At 40.7% G+C, this 21,416-nt stretch overlaps 1 protein-coding gene across 1 annotated transcript in view; it reads left to right on the plus strand.

Moving 5' to 3' along the window:
* LOC124866411 (ubiquitin-conjugating enzyme E2 E2) overlaps nucleotides 1-21,416 on the plus strand; it is a 42,613-nt gene that overhangs the window by 13,869 nt on the left and 7,328 nt on the right. The window contains exon 4 of the mRNA XM_047362188.1: nucleotides 17,301-17,433. Coding sequence (XP_047218144.1) covers nucleotides 17,301-17,433 — 133 coding nt within the window. The remainder of the gene's footprint in view (nucleotides 1-17,300; nucleotides 17,434-21,416) is intronic.

Here is a 21,416-nt window from a genome sequence, read left to right on the forward strand (position 1 = left end):
CAAGAAGAAACAGATTTACTTTCACAAGTGGAGCATTACGGCTAACGCTATAAAGCTTGATATTTATAAAAGAAACTTTAAACTGCTTTGGGATTATTTCAATTGCAATGGACACAGAGACGGAAAAGAAAAGGAAAAAAAAGAAGCAAGAAAGAGAGAGGTGAGCAAAAAAAGAAAAGGGAAGAGAAGGAGAAAAGAATGGAGGAGAGAAAGATGGATAAAGAGAATACAAGAGAACACATTTGAAGACTGCTTCTACACCTGGATTTGCTTTTCATATATTTGTTTCTGGAATAAGTAAATCAAATCAACTTAATATTAAACTGACTTAAATCTGAGTTAAATCCTTCAGTTTCTCCACATGCTTCTCAGGGCAGGCTTCATTCAAACGGGCACCAAGAAGAATTAATCCACATTTGGGCCCAGTTTGGTACATTTTTGTGTTCACTTTCTTTGAACAGATTTCTTCTCCTGTAAACCAGATTGTTTTTCTCCTCACACACACTCTCCTGAATGCAAGGTAAATACATTTACAGAAGGCATGCAGCCCATGTCTTCCCGCCGATACGAGCCTGCGTTTGATTGATCCACCATCATTTCCATCGTGGCACATCGGTGACAGTTAATGCAGCCTGCCTTGATTCATGCGTGTCATTGAAGTGTCGGCGTTCTCATTTGTGAGGTAGTTTTCTGGCAAACATTTGTCCACGGTCTTATTGATGGGTTGGTGGAGAAGGCGAGCATGAGGCATAGCGAAGCCTTGTCGTTACAGCGCCACTTTAAGCTCTTTGAGAGCGACTGAATGATAACCTGGGGCAGACATGAAGGCAAATAGACGAGACCTTTGGCAAAGAGCAAATATGAAAACTCTTGAGTAAACAGTGACTCTGAGATCTTCAAACCTAATGGATTTGCCTCTAATGTCAAAGATCACACCTGCTAAAACGGTTTAAAAATGTCTTGATTACCTATTTGACATGTTGGGATTGAGACATTAATGCTCTTAACTTACTGTTTTCAGTAATGTGATTCAAAATAACCTGTGATAAACATCCCAAATGACCAGCTGTTCTCTGTATCTAGCAGCTTAAAAACCTGCTAACCTTCAGGCTAATGCAGTGCCAGGGGAAAACGTACAGGGCTCTGCAGCAGCTCTGGCAGCTCAGCTTGTTCTGATCACTGACCTTTTTGTTAATAGGTCCGTCACAACACCAAATGGCTGCACAGATTGCTGATGCAGAAGTACCAGAGAGGCTGAGAAAGCTGTTTGTAATTATGGTGGAGTTGACTTTGGTGAAAGCCTGTAAAATTAAAAAATATTAACATCCTCCTTGTGGCTAATTTAGCTCCTAAATTGCAAGGCGCTGCAGTTTTTTTTTTTCATGAAGATTCCTGGTCTGTAAACCATTTAACATGTCTGCAAAAATACTAACCTGTTTTACTGTAGGAAAGAAAATGTGTGCAATTACTCACTGACAGAAAAAGCTTGTTACTGCTTTCATCTTTCTGCAGAAATAAGAAAAGTCTGCTGTGCACATTAATCATGATTTAGATCTACACTGTTATGAGAACTATCTACCTCCTCACACATTGCTTCTATTTTTGCTCTTTTGTCACACTTAAATGTTTCAAATGAACAAACAATTGTTAATATCAGACAAAGATATTCCCGGTAACTACTAAATGCAATATTCGGTGTAATTTCACCTGCCACACCCAGGGCTGGTTACTGCTTAAAGTGTAGCAGCAGGAAATCACTTAAATAGACTTAAATAAATGAAGGAGGCTAAAAGTTACTCGCCTCGATGGCTCCACTAGGAGGTCACAATAGAACCAATAACAACATCTAAAGCCTTTCATACCTCCTTAGACTTTAGGAACTGGCCTGACGAGACAGAAGTTAAACTTTTTGGAAGTTCTCTGACCCATTTTAGAAAAAGAATATCGTAACCACCATCAAACGTGGTGGTTGGTCGTGTGATGATCTGGGGCTTCTTTGCAGCTTCAGGACCCGAACAACTTGAATTGATGTGTTCATAAATTGAGCTCTCTACCAGAAACATTCTGAAGCAGAATATCCGCCCATCAGGTAAATGACCGAAATCTGAAGCCAACCTGATTTATGCAGCAGGACAATGACCGAAGCACACCAGCTTAAGATGTTAGAGTGGCCTAGTCAAAGTTCAAAGAAGTGGTGGCATGATCTTAAACAGGTTGTTTCTCCACAGTGATGTCAATGACTCTTTGCCAGTTGAGATGTTGCCTTCAGGGGTGGCACAGCCAGTTATTAGGTCTAAAAGGAATTTAAGATGTATTTCATGATCAGAAAAAGTTGTGATGAATCAGAAAAAACAAGAAGCAGTTTGTAAGGGGGAAATACTTTTTCAGAGCACTGTAAACATGTTCTTGACATTTCAGCAAACTTCAAAGCTTTAAGTCTTGTGTCTTGCAATTCCAGCGTTGGTTTTTAGAATGTTCCTTGGTTGGATAAGTGAGGCTGTTAAGACTCGTGCAGTTGTGCTTTCTTCATGGTAACCATGTGTTTTATGGTAATGATGTATATTTTAATGATTAAGTCCTTGGCTGGAGGCAATCTTTTGGACTGCATCAGACCCTGGGAGCATTCAGCTGCACACATGCTGCAGAGGAAAATGCTTACCATGGTAAAATCTTCTGTAGCTCACAAGCATTTTGCAGAATTGCAAGGGAAAGCTAAGGATACTTGACAGATACCCTGCTCTATTTACAGCTTGACTTTAAACCTCACTGAATGCAAACTTCCTCAATAAAAGGCAGCTTCTTTAAACTCTATTACAACATATTCTGCCTCAGTTCAATACACCCTTCTCTTTAGATTGACTTAACCAGCATGCGGGGTTGTCCCCCCTGTGGGAATAAAATTGTGTTATTCCCTTTGGCTCAAAAAGCATGAATCCACCTACTCAACTGTTTCCCTCGAAGCTGGATAAACTTTCCGGGCTGTAATTGCGGTATTCATTGTGGTGTTTAACAGTGAAAGGCCTGATTATAAAACAAACCATGTCATTTCAGAGCAGAAGACAAGAGAACATAGGAAGGAGGTGTCACCTCAGCTGCTGGGCTGCACAGTAATTGGTCTTGGGGCTCTTTCACGGTTGGGGGAAAAGAAGATTGCTTCATTAAAGTTCCTCTTCTGATAACCGCAGCAGCCACACTGATCTGAGCTGAGCGACTGTGCTCCCAGGAAGAAAGAAGCCGGCAGGGAGTGAACTGGAATTGCAAATAATGCAGATAATGGCTTTATTTGTGCTTAGCGTTATTCACAAGCTACAAAACATACTGATTCGCTCTATGTTTTATTTATCAGGCCCTCGGTGCAGTACTCTGGCAGCTATTTACCCACTATAAACAGCTAGCTGTGTGAGATGCAGCGTTCAGAGAGAACCGGCGGTATGCTTTAGTTTTGCTTACATTCAGACGTGTGTCTGATCAAATAAATGTAACGCCACCTTACCAGTATCAGACAGCAGCTTTTGACGGGAGGGGGCGGGTGGCTTGGTAATGGAGCTGTGCTTCCATTACAGGTTTGATCTGTGAATGAGAGACCCTGAATGGAGATTGCCAAGATTGATGCACATTAAGGGGAATGAAGCAACTGTGGGGAATGTAATCTGAGCTGGCAATGATTTAAATGAGTCATCAGCTGTTTCTGATCCAAACTGGGTCCACAGTGGAGTGATGTGACTGACTGGCAGTTTTCCAGATACGATATAATGTTCCTGATGTCCTCAAAGAGTAAATAGCTGCTAAAGATCATCTCCTTTTGTTTTCCCTTAGGGAATTTCCCAGTGTTTATTTTATTTGGAGAGTTTTTGTTTTTCTGATTTCAGATCTCAAGTTTTTTGTAAAGCAGAACTGTAATATGTTCACCCTTCCTGGTATCTGCTGAAGTCCAAATCAACTTGCTTCCTCTCCAGTTTTAACAAAAGCTCCCCAAGGCAGGCACAAATTGCTGTCCTTTAGCAAACAGCTCCTTTGCTTATTCTTAAAGCCAAGCGCCAAACAACCAAAACTGCAGAATGGTGAAGGAGCAAAATGCCAAGCACCAACAGACCACTGGAGCAGGTAGTTTACTTTATAATACTTTTAGTACTTTATCTGACTTCATTTTAAACTCCTCATTTGAAGTGACAATAGGTAACTTTTAGTCTTTCTTCGGTAGCAACGTCAACACCGAAGGGTTTTATTGTTAGTGGGAACTGGTGGTGCTCAAGTGTGGTGCAAAAAAGGCTACAGGGTAGATCACTGAAAGTATCCAAACAAACACTGGTTTTAAAGTTGTTTGTGCTTCTGACCGTCTGCAGAGCAAGAAGAGAAGTGTTCTCCTCCATGAGTTGCAGTGTTACATGCTTACTCTGTGACATTGAGTCTTGTTATAAAGAAAAAAGCAGCAGGAAAATGAGGAATGATGGCCTCAGGGGTTTCACTGGGGCTCCAACTAATGCCTGTGAAAAAGTTTGGAATCGCTGTCATGATCAAGCTGACTAGTGAAAAAGTAAGAGTATCTGCATTTCAAGGTTTTTGTCTGTAAAGTCGAAGTTAAATATTTACATACACTCTATAAAAAGACAGCTTTTCACTGTCTGACATTAAATAATTGAGTTAATGTCAGACAGTGAAAAAAATGTCTGCAGTTTATTTTCTCTAAGCACAAATTTCCTGTGAGACTGAGATCGGGACTTTATTTTGCCCACTCAAAAACAGTGGTGTGATCTGGGTCATTGTCCGTTTTGAAGACTTTTTCCACGCCCAAGCTATAACTTCCTAGCTGATATCTTCAGGTGTTGCTTTGATATTTCCACACAATATTCTTTCCTAATTGCGACATCTGTTTTGTGATTTGCACCAGTCCCTCCTGCAGCAACACCCCCGCCCACTGAGGCTACCATCCCACAGTTTAAATGGTGTTTTCAGGCTTGAAAGCTTCCCACCATCTTCATTCAAATATGACAACAATCATTCTGGCCAAACATTTCAGTTTTAGTTTCAACAGACCACAGAACATTTTCCAAAAATAATGTTCTTTGTCTCTGAGTGGGTTTCCAAATGTGATCTGGCTTTTTATGTTTCTTTTGGAGTATTGGATTCTTCCTGCCTGTGTGGCTTCTCAGTCCATGTGGTACAAGACACTGAGGATAATGGCACTTTTTCACCAGTTTCAGCTGCCTCCTTCCTTTGTATGATGCTGTATGATGATCCCCGCACTGTTTATACTTTTGGATGGTTGTTTGAACAGCTGAACATGGCACCTTCAGGCATCTGGAAATTGTACCAAAGGATGAACCATGGTGGTCAATAATATATGTCCTGATGTCTTGTCTGATTTCTTTTAGATTTTCCCATAATGTCTTAAAAGCAAGGCGACTGTTTGATGTGTTGCCATAGAATTCACCCACAGGTTTGTCTCTATTTACGTCAAATGTTGTGAATGAAGTTTACATCATCAGTTGGGCAAACAGGAATCATTTCGGTAATCTTTTCTGACCTCAAAAAGAAACATTTACTCCAATTTAATCTTAGGAAAGGAGGAAATAAAGATGTATGTAAACACATGGGTTCAACTGTATGTTTGAGATTTTTGTAATCGCCTCCAAATTGCAATGAAAGGCTTCAGCCTGTGTCAAAACTGTAATTGAGCCCCCACAAAACCACCCAGAAGCATTACTCTGGCACCATTGATCCCCACTGAAGGCTGGTGTGTTGGCGGTCAAAAAACAAAAGACAAGAACACATTTTTTTCTGCTATTTGCTGTAGCTTGGTTATTACTGCTGGATTTGTTTACTTGCAGCTGATTTTCTTTTATCAGTCATTTTACTGTAACTTTGCACCACACCATTCCTAAATTAAATGATCTTTTCCCCCTGAAGACATTAAATTCAGTCATTCTCTCTCTGCAAATTTGATCACAGAGAATGAATTTATCCAACCTCATGAATGTGAAAGAGACACGACTACGTCTCTTTCATCGATTTCACCTGATCCGTGTTGTCTGCAGGAATTGGCTCAGGGTGGCAGTAACTCTGAGATGTGTCTGCGATGTAGCGGAGATTAGATAAAGGTTATCTTTTGGCACCAATCTGGAGATTGGGCGGACAATGAAATAAGACGGCATGGATGATTAAACGAGCAACAGACCTTTCGGTCTAGGATACAGTGCTGTATCTTGGAACGGAAAGGTCATTTTAATATATATGGAAATTATTACTGCTGTCTGTGATTATGGAGCACGACATGGATAATTTAGGGACTGGAGGAAGAAAAAAAAGACGACTGCCTGTTGAACAACGTTGGTATGACATAAAACCAACACACACATACACACACATTATTTGAAGCACAAAATGATGATTCTCCTGCACTTGGTTAAAAATCTGACCTGTTCTCTCTATTCCAAATGAAAATAAGAAATGTCAGAGGAAGGAGCAGAGCTCAGAGAAAGGGGAGCAGTTTGTGTTTGTGGTTAAACTCTATTTTTGGTGCTCTGTTGTGGAGGAGCCAGCCCAGCTGTCGAAGTGGTTTCCTGCATGAGTGTAATCTCAGAGGACAGGGCCGTGGTGAGATTCTCACAGACACCCGCGCTCTAATGCCTCCCCGACCCCTGAAACAAATGACCCAAATACTGGCTGAATGAAGGCATTTGGCTAACAGCGGGCTGCAGATGTAACTCTCTTTACACAGAGGTTATTGTTTTTTATTTTGAGCCTGAACCAAAGTCTTTAGGTTGCACTGATCCAGCTGTTGGTGTCTTGGGTTTGTGAAGAAAAGATCTGTGTGAAAGCTGATGGATAATAATCATCTGTCTCCGTCTCCTTCATTCGTTGGGGCTGGTAGATAATTGCTGTTTATTATTAGGCCTCTTTGTTGACTTTGCATTGATCATGACTTTGTGCACAACAGCAAAAACGACAAGGCACAATCATGATGTATGGCAATATAAGCCTTTTGGTTTAATGTCAAATTTACAAAGCCAACAGAGTGCACATGTATTATACACACACCACCACAAATTTCCATGTTTTTATTGGGATGTTGTGTAATACAGGTCCTTCTCAAAATATTAGCATATTGTGATAAAGTTCATTATTTTCCATAATGTCATGATGAAAATTTAACATTCATATATTTTAGATTCATTGCACACTAACTGAAATATTTCAGGTCTTTAATTGTCTTAATACGGATGATTTTGGCATACAGCTCATGAAAACCCAAAATTCCTATCTCACAAAATTAGCATATCATTAAAAGGGTCTCTAAACGAGCTATGAACCTAATCATCTGAATCAACGAGTTAACTCTAAACACCTGCAAAAGATTCCTGAGGCCTTTAAAACTCCCAGCCTGGTTCATCACTCAAAACCCCAATCATGGGTAAGACTGCCGACCTGACTGCTGTCCAGAAGGCCACTATTGACACCCTCAAGCAAGAGGGTAAGACACAGAAAGAAATTTCTGAACAAATAGGCTGTTCCCAGAGTGCTGTATCAAGGCACCTCAGTGGGAAGTCTGTGGGAAGGAAAAAGTGTGGCAGAAAACGCTGCACAACGAGAAGAGGTGACCGGACCCTGAGGAAGATTGTGGAGAAGGGCCGATTCCAGACCTTAGGGGACCTGCGGAAGCAGTGGACTGAGTCTGGAGTAGAAACATCCAGAGCCACCGTGCACAGGCGTGTGCAGAAAATGGGCTACAGGTGCCGCATTACCCAGGTCAAGCCACTTTTGAACCAAAAACAGCGGCAGAAGCGCCTGACCTGGGCTACAGAGAAGCAGCACTGGACTGTTGCTCAGTGGTCCAAAGTACTTTTTTCGGATGAAAGCAAATTCTGCATGTCATTCGGAAATCAAGGTACCAGAGTCTGGAGGAAGACTGGGGAGAAGGAAATGCCAAAATGCCAGAAGTCCAGTGTCAAGTACCCACAGTCAGTGATGGTCTGGGGTGCCGTGTCAGCTGCTGGTGTTGGTCCACTGTGTTTTATCAAGGGCAGGGTCAATGCAGCTAGCTATCAGGAGATTTTGGAGCACTTCATGCTTCCATCTGCTGAAAAGCTTTATGGAGATGAAGATTTCATTTTTCAGCATGACCTGGCACCTGCTCACAGTGCCAAAACCACTGGTAAATGGTTTACTGACCATGGTATCACTGCTCAATTGGCCTGCCAACTCTCCTGACCTGAACCCCATAGAGAATCTGTGGGATATTGTGAAGAGAACGTTGAGAGACTCAAGACCCAACACTCTGGATGAGCTAAAGGCCGCTATCGAAGAATCCTGGGCCTCCATAAGACCTCAGCAGTGCCACAGGCTGATTGCCTCCATGCCACGCCGCATTGAAGCAGTCATTTCTGCCAAAGGATTCCCGACCAAGTATTGAGTGCATAATTGTACATGATTATTTGAAGGTTGACGTTTTTTGTATTAAAAACAATTTTCTTTTATTGGTCGGATGAAATATGCTAATTTTGTGAGATAGGAATTTGGGGTTTTCATGAGCTGTATGCCAAAATCATCCGTATTAAGACAATAAAAGACCTGAAATGTTTCAGTTAGTGTGCAATGAATCTAAAATATATGAATGTTAAATTTTCATCATGACATTATGGAAAATAATGAACTTTATCACAATATGCTAATATTTTGAGAAGGACCTGTAGATTAACACAAAGTAGCACCTAATTATGAAACTGAAGGAAAATAATTCATGTTTTTTTTTTTTTTTTTTTTTAAGTGTAGTGCACATTTGTTTTTAACACCCTTTTCACTGATGCACCTTCATAAAATCCAGTGCAACCAGTTGCCTTTATCTGGTGTCCAGTCTAATCTTGGCTTAAACACAGCTGTTCTCCGAGGGCCTCAGAAGTTAGTCAGAAGATTAGTGAACAAACAGCAACATGAAGAGCAGATCAAATCCACATCAAGGATAACGTTGTTCAGACGTTTAAAGCATGGTTAACTTATAAAGTAACATCTCAGAGCACTGTTTAATCCATCACCTGAAGCCATTGCATAGGGAAAGCCATAACAAGTCCTGCAGTTTTCCACAAGCCATGTAGGGTCAGATGACACCAAAATGGAACTTTTTGGCCCACATGCAAAACACTGTGGCCGAAAACCAACACTGCACATTACCCCTAACACAATCCCCAGCATAGTGAAACATGGTAGTGGCATCTCATGCTGTGGGAAGAGGCTTTCCTTCAAGAAAGGCTGAAGGAAACTTGAGGCTGCAAAAGACATGAGGCCAGGGCAGTGGTTGTTCCCAGGCATGGATGGGCGGGGTATCATTATCAGGTAATGCTAAGGTTTTAAAAGTTTCACTTTAACAATTGTAAATCATAATGTTCTAGTTCTTTGACGTCTTTTTAAAAAGATGTCAGAGAAAGTTTCTCTGGCCGTGTGGAGCACAGAATAGCACGGTGCTGCCCCTCCCCCAAAAGGTCACACTTTTCGCACTGTAGTAGTAAGTCATTTTCAGCTGCTCTCTTAAGCAGGGGTCGCCACAGTACATCATTACAACTTGCACACAGATGAGGCAGAGCTTTTACGCCAGATGCCCTCCCTGACGCAACCGAGATTCAAACAGCCCTCGTATCAAAGAGGTGGACTCAGCCCGCTACGTCACCAGAGGGACCTTTAGAGTGCTGCACACTTAGTATTTAGTGCAAATTGAAGGTGTCCATCAGAGCATTGTAGCTTCACCTCAAGGAACCATAGACTTGAGCTGCAGCTTTTCCCACATCACTCACTGCCTCCAGTTGAAATCTTTTGCAAACACTCAGAAGAGCTGACATTTGCTTTATTTGACTCCATACTGTTCACCTCTCCCAAAGGTCTGAGCGGAGTGGGAGGCTGTCGAGCGATAATGAGCCTCAAACCAGCTGCAACAAAGCAACACAAGAACGCCCGATCACGTCTCTGAGCAACAGTCAGCGATGGCATGAACAGCCATTATTGACTTAGCCTTTATGCTCAGACCTTGTGTAATTGTCAGTACCCTACAGCATTGAGGACTTCTGCTGTTCCCACTCGCCTCTATCTTTTTATCGCATGCAAGTTGCAATCATCTGTGCACATTTCCAGCTTCATAATGAGTACATTTTTATTTGTAACTGGAATAATAAAAAATGGGAGTTTTTTCTTTTGTACCATAGAGTCAGGCAGGGTTTTCTGTTCAGGGGGACTAAAAGTTTTAACTTCAGGTTGTTAGTTATTTGTTTGGGACTGTTTGAGGGTAGCAGAGCAAAGTCAATATTTGTCACGGTGTCTGTGGTATTGTCGAAAGCAGGAAATGTTTCAACAAAGTCATTTAGAGCCAGTGGTCAGTCTTTAACCACTTTAAAAATATATTTATTGAGCAGCTAGTCAAACTGTCCAACCACAAGCAAATGTTGACTTGTGACAAGGGTGCAGGGTTAACAGTGCAAGTCTGCCTGGTGGTTTTAAACAATAACATAGTTCCCTGAAAATGTATTTCCCCAATGACAGATTGTCGTTTTTGTCCCACTTTAACATTTCTGATCTTAAGTTTTTATTATCAGACAAAAGATAATCTGAGTAAATACAAAACATTCAGTTATTAGATGATTTCATTTATTAAAAGAAGAAAATAGTATCCAAACCTGGCCCAATCTGAACAAATTATTGCCCCTTAACCTAACACCTGACCTAAAACCCATAAGGGTCAGATTACTTTATTGTTTCATTTTTATAATTACTCCTTTTTTCCCCCCATTCTTGGCTAGTTTCTTATCGCTAAAACATGATTCCGACCTTTACTGAAACTGCAGTTCTTTAGATGTTGTTCTAGGTTCTTTTCTGACCTCCTGGATGAGACCTTGATGCACTGCTGGAGTAATTTTCGTAAGCCTGTCTAGACTGATGTGCAATGATTTTTCTGTTGAGCTCTTGGACATCTTTAAATACTGTTTTGCTTTTGAGATGCTGTAGCATACTTCATGTTGCTAGACAGATTGATTTCTTGCTTCTATAGGTGTGGCATTTAACATCAATGGGTGTGGCTGGTTAAATTTATCAAAAAATGTGGTTATTCAGTTAATTCAGAGAGAGAGATTAAAACCACTTTGCGAATATATTAGGATTTAACTTAAATTTGCATGATGTATTATATATTTTAGTTGATTGTAGTTGTGGGGTCTCATGTCTCTGATTTCAGCCATGTTGAAAGCATTATAGACCCGCTTTTTAGAACCAGCCTTTTTTAGAAGCTGTTCTAGTTTAGCCCATTTTAGTACCTCATCCTGCCTGGCATGTCACTACATGCAAAAGCTGTGGTGTCATTTTAAAGTTTCTTTGCTTGTTATTATCTTCATGCCTGGCAGCGTGCCACAAGGTTCACTTCAGCTGTATTCTTCCTGCTCTTGAACTTCTGACATTATGCAATGTAGCATGTGGGCAGGGGAGGGGAGTGGCTGGTGCTGTTAGAAAATGGCTGACGTAGCTGCGTAAGTTTGTGAGCAGGTTTCAGGCATCCTTGCTGCAGGGTGAGTGTGCCCTGATGGCAGAGAAATGTTTGAAAGGGATTGCTGCAATAAAGCAAGGATCAACCATGATGGCAGCTTTTAAAGTTGCCTTTTGTGAAGAGGTTTCCCTACATGCACTGCTTGTAAAGCATTGCTTTGTGGTGTATTAAAGGTATTTAACTTGTGTCTTGTTGCAAATGTAAACATTTGTGGAACATCTGATGTCTGTGAAATGTTCGTTTGATTGAATGGGAGATCAAAAGCCGATACCTGACAAGTGGGAATCATGTTCTGCCTCCTGTACCAAACCCAGCAGATTCGCCCGACAGGAACAGGCTCCTGCTGTGTGCTGCGTGCGTGAAATGGCAACTTCTGATAACACCCAAAGCTCATTGGCTATTTATTCTCCAGCATCCATGTGTGAAAACAGCTTTAGAGAGCTTTCAGAGTCAATAACAGCTGCTTTGGTTTGGGCTCAATGTTTTGGATCAGATGTTTATCTCAAATGGGTAAATACAATGGAAATGAACTAAAGGAAAGTAGCAGTTAGTAAAATAATACTTTCTAGAAAGTTTAGGTTCACTATCTAATATGTGGAAAGTCATCAGATGCCAAAATAACAGTAGATCGTTTTATTATTGTGATGCAGAATTTAACAAGTTAGATTGTTGACAGTTTTTCTCTCTTGCATCATGTTTGAGTTTTAGCCATAAAATACAGGGTTCATATATTTCTGCACATGAGCATCTCAAAAGATGTCAACAAAATCCAGATCCACAACTTCTTTCATCTGCAGAGGACCAAAAAAACAACCTAACATCTCTTCACTTCGTCTCTGACCATGAGGAAAACATTACTTCCTCCTGCTCTTAACTAACCTCTGTTAAAAACCAGCAGAATCATGTAGGAACATGAGCATGAGCAGTAGTTCATGATGTGGTTTGTCTTTGCTTTATGATGTTATGACAAGCTCAAACTGCTGGCTATCAGATGTCAACATGTGTCTCTGTGCGCCCACAAATCCTTTTATTCGGTGGTCGTTTTCTTCACTCGGTTCAGATGTTTCTCTCTGTCTGGATGAAATACAGCAGCATCTGTTCCTAGAAAAAAACAACAACATGTAATTATGGAGTTATTTGGTGACTATTCAAACAACAGCGTTTTCTGCTGCCAAAATAAATTAAATCAGTGATGTAAAGATCCTATTATCTAAATAAACGTAATAAACTGTGTATGCTTTCTGTGTTCTTTGCTCAAGGTTTCCCCAGGCTTGTGTTAACACATACATTTATAGTAAAAAGAAAGTGCATCCTCTTTAAATACTAGTTTTCAATGTAAGGATTAGTTGCTCTGAGAGACTTTGTGTGAGGTAAATGTACAACTGTGCTAATTCCGGCATATCAACACTCAGGCATATTACTAAATAAAAAAGTAATAATCTGAGGTTGTGAAATAATTCATAGCATCAGTTTAGAGTAAAAACGTCAACAGATTCCACACTGTCAACATTTATGAAACAAAAACAAGGATAAAGTTGTAAAGCTTTGTGTGGAAAACTAAGTACACCGCTTTTCCAATTTATAGAACCACCTTTAGCAGCAAAACCTCTCAGAAGTTGTTTTCTGCCCGACTTTATCAGTTGTGGACGGGTTTGGGCCCACTCTTTGCTTTATTTCGTTAAGATTTGCAGAAATTAATTTCTGCATGAATCTCTTAAGGTTACACCACAGCATTTCAGTAAGGTTAAGTGCTGGACTTTGACTGGACCATGGTAACTAGACAGCAGACGCTGCTGCCTGGTAATTTTAAAATAGTTTAACAGCTCTCTGAGGAAATATTCTAGAGATAAGATCTTTCTTTTCAGTAAAAAGTTGTTTGAATTCTCTTCAATGAAAGTAGATAAGACACAATTTGGGATTATCTTGATCAGGTGATTATGGTATGGGTGAGTTTTCTCTGTAGTATTGTAAATCCTGGGTCAAACACATGAAAATATTGACTCTACGGCGGTGTGTCGCATGTTTTCTCACTTTGGACAAAAGGTTTGTAAAGTTGCTGATGGCTGTCAATGAGCAGCCAACTGATTTTACGAGCCATTGAGCTTGTTCGAGTTTAAATCATCAGTGTCTGTGTACTGACGCTGAACTCAGAAAATCCTAACTTTATACATTTTATGTTTACTTCTCTCATACTCTATCAGGCTACACATTTAAGCTCATCAAGAGTTTTGAGATTACTTCACAGAAATTAGTTTCTGGTAAATCTCAGCTGGTGTTGTCTGAATAACAACATACTTAAGTCCCGGAATTATCTGCATACAGGAACTTTAAATGACCTGTTGATGTTCAGTTAAATGCTCAGCAAACAACCCACTCTGTGACATTTGATTGTAAAGCAAGTAACTGAGAGCTGATCCCTCAAGATGGATTTTAATGCCAGTTGGGCATTAATGGTCACCGTTAGGGAGGTCTAATTGAATCTGAATAAGCCAGGCCAGACGATGCCAGGTCTGAACTTAGCTATTGTTCTAGCTCTGGTTCATTCAGATGCAGCCTGGCTGTTAATAGTTGTTTAAGGCAGTCAGTCTCATTCATGAAATATCTTTACTGTGTTATTGGTTTAAATAAAAGCATGCAGTGACCCATGATGAAGCTCATCATTCTACAGTTAAATGGAAACCTTTCCACATTTATTGGCAACAACTGTTGCTTCTCTGAGGTCATTGCTGTTGTCTTTCTATCCTGGCATCGTGTAAACCAGAGGTTTTCAATCTTGCTCCTCAGGACCCACTGTCCTGCATGTTTTGGGTGTTTCACTGCCACCACACACCTGTCTTACATAAATGGGTGATAAACAGGCTTCTGCAGCACTGGATGGTGGCTGGTGAGGTAATTCAATTAGTTGACTCAAGTGTGGTGGAGCAGAGACTCCATTCAAATATTTAAGGTCCGTGGGTCCTGAGGACCAGGGTTGAAAACCACTGGTGTAACCACACCTGGATGCCCCCGAGCAGCAATCAGGCAAAACTCCTGTTTTAACAGAGGCATCTGCTTTTCGTCCTTAATTATTTGAAAGCAGTAGGGGTGCTTTCAGTTTTTCACTCGCAGCTTTTTAATTTTGGCTTCAGCCAGGGTGGAGTCTGTTGGGTGTGTTTGTATGCTTATGGATAGATTTAAATAACGTTGGACCCTGTTAAAGACCAGATAATTCTTATGTTGTGAGTAAAAAGCCAGAACATTTAGAGGGTTGTGAAATAGTTGTAAAGTAGATTAGTTTAAACTTGCTATATTGGCGCTGAAGAAACCAGGAGATGTCTAATTCCCATTCACAGAGGGTGATCTGTTGTCAAAGCCTGACTGTTGATAGTTGTTTAAGGCAGTCAGTCTCATTCATGAAATATCTTTATTGGGTTATTGGTTTAATAAAAGCAAGCAGTGATCCAAAAACCTTAAGAGAAAGCAGCCCAGTGTGTCTGCACATCTGCCAGCGGCCGAGGGTCTGAACTAAACACCATCCGTTGTAATTGCATAAAATCGGAGGGATTGTTCATTGTTACCAGCTTTGTGATCTGGAGATTATCCTGGTCTTTTTCTGGCTTCAGGCCAGATCAAGGTCTTAACAACAAACAACAGGATGGGAGGGGGGGTCGGGGGGGTCGGTCCTGATATGGAAATGGCATTAATTACTCATCCAATGTAACAGATGTGACCGTAAGCTTTCGCAAAGCATAAATATTCCTACAAAGACAAAATTTACTGAGTATGATATCTTGTTTTACTGACAAAGTAGAATGTTGTAATTATTATTATGATTATATTTAATTAAATAATAATTCGGTTTCTTAAGTGTTGTCCTGTGAATACCAGCCCAATAAGGCGGTGGTATCAGAACAATAGAGTAAAGGGTGAAACGAGCTCTGGCATTACTGAACAGAAAAACTGCACACACATGGAATAAATTCACACAATTTCCTCAAATACAAGACTTTAATAACAAAAGTAATTCAACTCTAAGTCAAACATGTTTAAATCAACAAACTCTAAACTATGCTAGGACCACCCCACTAAAACTACCAAGCAAAATGAAAGAATAAGGAAAACCAATTAACTATACAATATGAACATGGGAATCAAAGATGGTTAAAAACGATGGCCAATAAAATGATGATGCAACATTACCATTCAATTTTATTCATGTTTGAGAACCAAGGATTATCTTGAGAAATCTAGAAATGAGGTTAAATCTTAGTCTTGGAACCAACTTAGACAATAATTGGCATACTTCAAACCACCATTTACGATGCAACATCAGATAAAACATTATTATAATAAAATAATATTTCAAAGAATTATTTTCTGAATAAAAACTAACCTTCTGTATGATTAATTCTCAGTGGTTTTTAATTAGCTGTCTTTATTTAGTGCAATAATATTTAAGGAAGGAAATATTAAAATAATCAGCCAGTCATTTTCTACCACTTCTTCCATAGTGGGTTGCGGGGAAGCTGGTGCCTATCTCCAGCAGTCTATGGGCGAGAGGCAGGGTACACCCTGGACAGGTCGCCAGTCCATCGCAGGGTAACACACAAACCATGCACACACTCATTCATACACCTAAGGGCAATTTAGAGAGACCAATTAACCTAACAGGCATGTCTTTGGACTGTGGGAGGAAGCCGGAGTACCCAGTGAGAACTCTCGCATGCACGGGGAGAACATGCAAACTCCATGCAGAAAGACCCCCGGACGGGAATCGAACCCAGGACCTTCTTGCTGCAAGGCAACAGTGCTACCAACTGCGCCACCATACAGTATTTAATGAAATATTATTTTGAATAAGAACCAACAACCTTTCTGGATAACTGATTCTTAACTAGCCCTCATCTGGTGACAAGGAAGCCTATGAACTCATAAGATGGCAGCGGGTCAAGTGTTACTCCTAACTTGGCCAGCGCTAGCCATTAGCGGTTTTAGCTAACAAAGGAAAGCCTATAGTTTCCTTAAAATCGAATATGCTTCAATTAGAGACAAGGCCTTTTGTAAACCTCAGAAAGAGAAGTCAAGCTTGTCCTAATTACCCCCTTTTTTATGAGTCAATGTTGGGTATTCGAACAGCAGATCATTACTTAGCTTTGTGTGCACACGATTGTCGGGGATTCGACCGTAGTCACTGTGGATCCAAGTTGAAGAGATATGTCAGTTTGGCTGCAAGGAGACATTCGCACGCTATGCCACTCCTGTCCGGTTCACGTCTGAGATCCGCGTGGAAAGAGGCCGCCATGTTGGATCACAGCGGTTTTGTTCAGACGGCAACGTCACGGGTAGTCAGCTATGACTTCTTCTATTCCTCGGCCGGGTTAGGTGTAGGTTAGTGTGATACTGAAAGGTGTAGAAACGTTTATACCGGCCTTTGTTTATGTTCCGAGTCCATTTTCATCCATGTTGTAACCCATGGCTGGGGTTCCAACACCACATTACTGTAGTTGTCTTTGTGGGCAGTTTTGGGCAGGATTGTTATACCAGAAATGTTGCTCTTCCTTATCTTGTAGACTCTGGTAATCTTATCTTATCTTTTAATTCAAATTTTAAAAGATAATCTTTACTCTCTGAAAACTACCCTTGAACTAAAATTCCTCATACCTCCATGGTTTCAGCTTTTCCACAAATCTTCATCTTTAATTTCCCACACGATCCTTTTTTCCTCCAAATCTCTGTCAGCAAGATGTCGGTTTTTATGCTCTTGGATGATTAACATATTAACCAATCTTTTGTTTTGATTTCACAGCGCTGGCCCTAAAGGGGACAACATCTACGAGTGGAGGTCAACCATCCTTGGCCCACCCGGCTCCGTGTACGAGGGAGGCGTCTTCTTCTTGGATATTGCCTTCACACCAGACTACCCATTCAAACCCCCCAAGGTCAGTGGCTTTATAGCATGAGGTATAAAAATGTGGCTGTTTGTGTGGCTTACTGAATGCCCACAACAATACAGAATCTAGTGAGTAGAGGGCGTTCAGAATATGCAGAATCTGACTGGGAATTGGATTTGCCTCTGAAGATGTCAGAAGGATTGTCCTTCTGTTTTTTCTTTCCATTTGAATTTAAAAAAAATTATTTTGTGAGAACTACTTCAACACATTTAACCACAATAACCCCCAGTCAGTCACGGTAGATGGACATTGATACTGCAGGAAGTTTCTTCCTGTTTAAAAATCAGCGTTTTAAAAGTTATCAACTCAATAGAGTAGACTGGATGCTATTTAAAGGTATTTTACCACTTGAATGAACTGACCTTTACTGCATTGTATTATAACTAGGATGAAGCTGGAATGTGTGTAACTGAATCTAGAATCTTTCTGTATGCTTGCATTGAATTTAATATGAATTGGATCTGTCTTGTAAGGTGCTTTGAGAGGGCACCTGATGTGAATTGGCGCAATATATACAGGTCCTTCTCAAAATATTAGCATATTGTGATAAAGTTCATTATTTTCCATAATGTAATGATGAAAATTTAACATTCATATATTTTAGATTCATTGCACACTAACTGAAATATTTCAGGTCTTTTATTGTCTTAATACGGATGATTGTGGCATACAGCTCATTAAAACCCAAAATTCCTATCTCACATAATTAGCATATGTCATCCGACCAAAAAAAGAAAAGTTTTTTTAATACAAAAAACGTCAACCTTCAAATAATCATGTACAGTTATGCACTCAATACTTGGTCGGGAATCCTTTGGTAGAAATGACTGCTTCAATGCAGCGTGGCATGGAGGCAATCAGCCTGTGGCACTGGTGAGGTCTTATGGAGGCCCAGGATGCTTCGATAGCGGCCTTTAGCTCATCCAGAGTGTTGGGTCTTGAGTCTCTCAACGTTCTCTTCACAATATCCCACAGATTCTCTATGGGGTTCAGGTCAGGAGAGTTGGCAGGCCAATTGAGCACAGTGATACCATGGTCAGTAAACCATTTACCAGTGGTTTTGGCACTGTGAGCAGGTGCCAGGTCGTGCTGAAAAATGAAATCTTCATCTCCATAAAGCTTTTCAGCAGATGGAAGCATGTAGTGCTCCAAAATCTCCTGATAGCTAGCTGCATTGACCCTGCCCTTGATAAAACACAGTGGACCAACACCAGCAGCTGACACGGCACCCCAGACCATCACTGACTGTGGGTACTTGACACTGGACTTCTGGCATTTTGGCATTTCCTTCTCCCCAGTCTTCCTCCAGACTCTGGCACCTTGATTTCCGAATGACATGCAGAATTTGCTTTCATCCGAAAAAAGTACTTTGGACCACTGAGCAACAGTCCAGTGCTGCTTCTCTGTAGCCCAGGTCAGGCGCTTCTGCCGCTGTTTCTGGTTCAAAAGTGGCTTGACCTGGGGAATGCGGCACCTGTAGCCCATTTCCTGCACACGCCTGTGCACGGTGGCTCTGGATGTTTCTACTCCAGACTCAGTCCACTGCTTCCGCGGGTCCCCCAAGGTCTGGAATCGGCCCTTCTCCACAATCTTCCTCAGGTCACCTCTTCTCGTTGTGCAGCGTTTTCTGCCACACTTTTTCCTTCCCACAGACTTCCCACTGAGGTGCCTTGATACAGCACTCTGGGAACAGCCTATTCGTTCAGAAATGTCTTTCTGTGTCTTACCCTCTTGCTTGAGGGTGTCAATAGTGGCCTTCTGGACAGCAGTCAGGTCGGCAAGACAATTAAAGACCTGAAATATTTCAGTTAGTGTGCAATGAATCTAAAATATATGAATGTTAAATTTTCATCATTACATTATGGAAAATAATGAACTTTATCACAATATGCTAATATTTTGAGAAGGAGCTGTATAAACTGGATAAAATTGCTTTTTAGTCAATTGTTGCAAATTTGCATCAAAGCTTTTCCATAGTTATCACTTATGCCAGTTAATGTATATTCCACATAGAACCACTTTGCCTCCATCTATCGGTCAAAGTTTTGCCTAATTTTGCCTACTAAATACCGCCATTTTTATCTATTGTATGCACTAGATTCAACTTAACAGTCTTCTCTCAATTTGACATATCCTTCAATGTATAAACATAGATGACTTATTTCTTAGAATTGTAGATAAATTCAGGAACTGACAAGCTGTCAGAAGGCAAGGCTGGACCTTTTCCACTTTTTTGGTTCTAAACTGATGCTACAGCTCACTTGGCAACTGTTTCCACTGTACAAAGTGTAGTTCTGGCAGAAAAACAAAGTAAGGTGTGTGTTTTCCTCCATTCTTTCCCATTTCCTTATTCTAAATGAAATCAATCAATTAATTAATCAGCCAGTGACCAGATTCAGATGGTTTCTTGCTTGACCGGCCCTGATCGGGGATTAGCTTCTTGTTGACACTAGGACGAGGCTGAAGCATTTTCAGCCTTCACTCAGACTTTGGAAAAAGTTGACCTAAATATCACGCATGCTACTTTACTTCCAGTTGTATTTTGTTTTCTTAAAACATTTGGAAAAACTTTAAAGTTTGAGTTAATTTGTTTTTAGTTTTACTTTACTACAGTTAGTCTTTGTGATACTGTTAACCAAAGCGCATTTATACAGCATTAACTTTATTTTAAAAATATTTTCTTAGATTTTCAGTGATGCAGAAAGAAAACTTTGTTACTGTGAGCAATTTTTGAGAAATCTTTTTATTCTGCAATAAACATTTTATTTTTTAGATGGTTCAATTTTCTGTTTATCCAGAAAGAAGGTAGTCTTATCTTGAAGAGTTTATCTTGAAGAGAAATCAGAATTGGTCAACATCGCTATCGGTTGGTTAGAACTCAAACCTACAGACAAAATCTCCCATTGGTGTGTCTCTGATATTAGAAGCGAGGTCCTGAATTACCACACACCCATCCTGTGAGTATATTGGTATTAAAGGTCTAACAGATGTTCAAACTTGTTTTTTTGGGGCGGGATTTTTTTTGTGGTACAAGTGGCCTTTATTTTTGTTATTTGAAGGTAGGCAGACAAGAAGTGGGTTACATAGAGAAGGAAGACCTATGCAGCACAGGTCGCCGGGGTCGGGACTCGAACAAGGTACAGTTGCGTTGAGGACTGAAACCTCCGTATATGGGTCGCATGGTCTACCACTGCTCCACAAGCCACACCCACAAATGTGCAAACCTTTAAGGAAAATGACAGGAAACTAGTCCAGAACTTGGAAACTTTTGGGAATTTCAGTCTGAAAAACTATAGGCCTTTTGTTGGAACTTATGAGGAACGTGGGAATCTGGTTTGTGTTTGACATAATCAGTTCTGAAGCTTTTTGACACAGATGTGTTGTATTTGGAAATCAAACATGATAATTCTGCTCTGTTCTGTGTTTATGTGATGAAGGTTTGCAGGGTTCTGATTGGATGCGGCTGATGAACACACTCACTGTCAGGGAAAATCTTGCAGATATTTTCAGTGCACCAAAAAGAAAATTAAAACCTTTCATGAGGCCTACACCCACCCCCCACTCTCTCACACACACACACACACACACACACACACACTGCTCTCCATTTTTGCTTGTTGTGCTCTGAGTTACCAGCAGCTCTGTGTTTGACAGAAGACTCAAACAAACCCACAGGCTGAGGCCCAGCGTTCTGTAGCCAGAGGGATCGAGTGTTTCCGTCCCCTTCCATACCTCTTACCCCATCCAGCACATTGTGATCTGCAGCCAAAACGTCCCCCTCAAACACACACGCATGCACACACACAAAGCATTTTGCCTGGTGCTTCCACCCCCTCACTGCAGAAATGTACCATTATTGAATGTGCTCTAATGTAAATTTTGGTTTTGAAACGAGGAAACTGAGTCCTTTCTCAGTGTGACAGTGTCGTCAGGTGGATTTGTTAGTGCTTCTGGATTATAGTCAACAGAGG

Source organism: Girardinichthys multiradiatus, chromosome 3 (assembly GCF_021462225.1).
Source record: "Girardinichthys multiradiatus isolate DD_20200921_A chromosome 3, DD_fGirMul_XY1, whole genome shotgun sequence".
NCBI lineage: Eukaryota > Metazoa > Chordata > Actinopteri > Cyprinodontiformes > Goodeidae > Girardinichthys > Girardinichthys multiradiatus.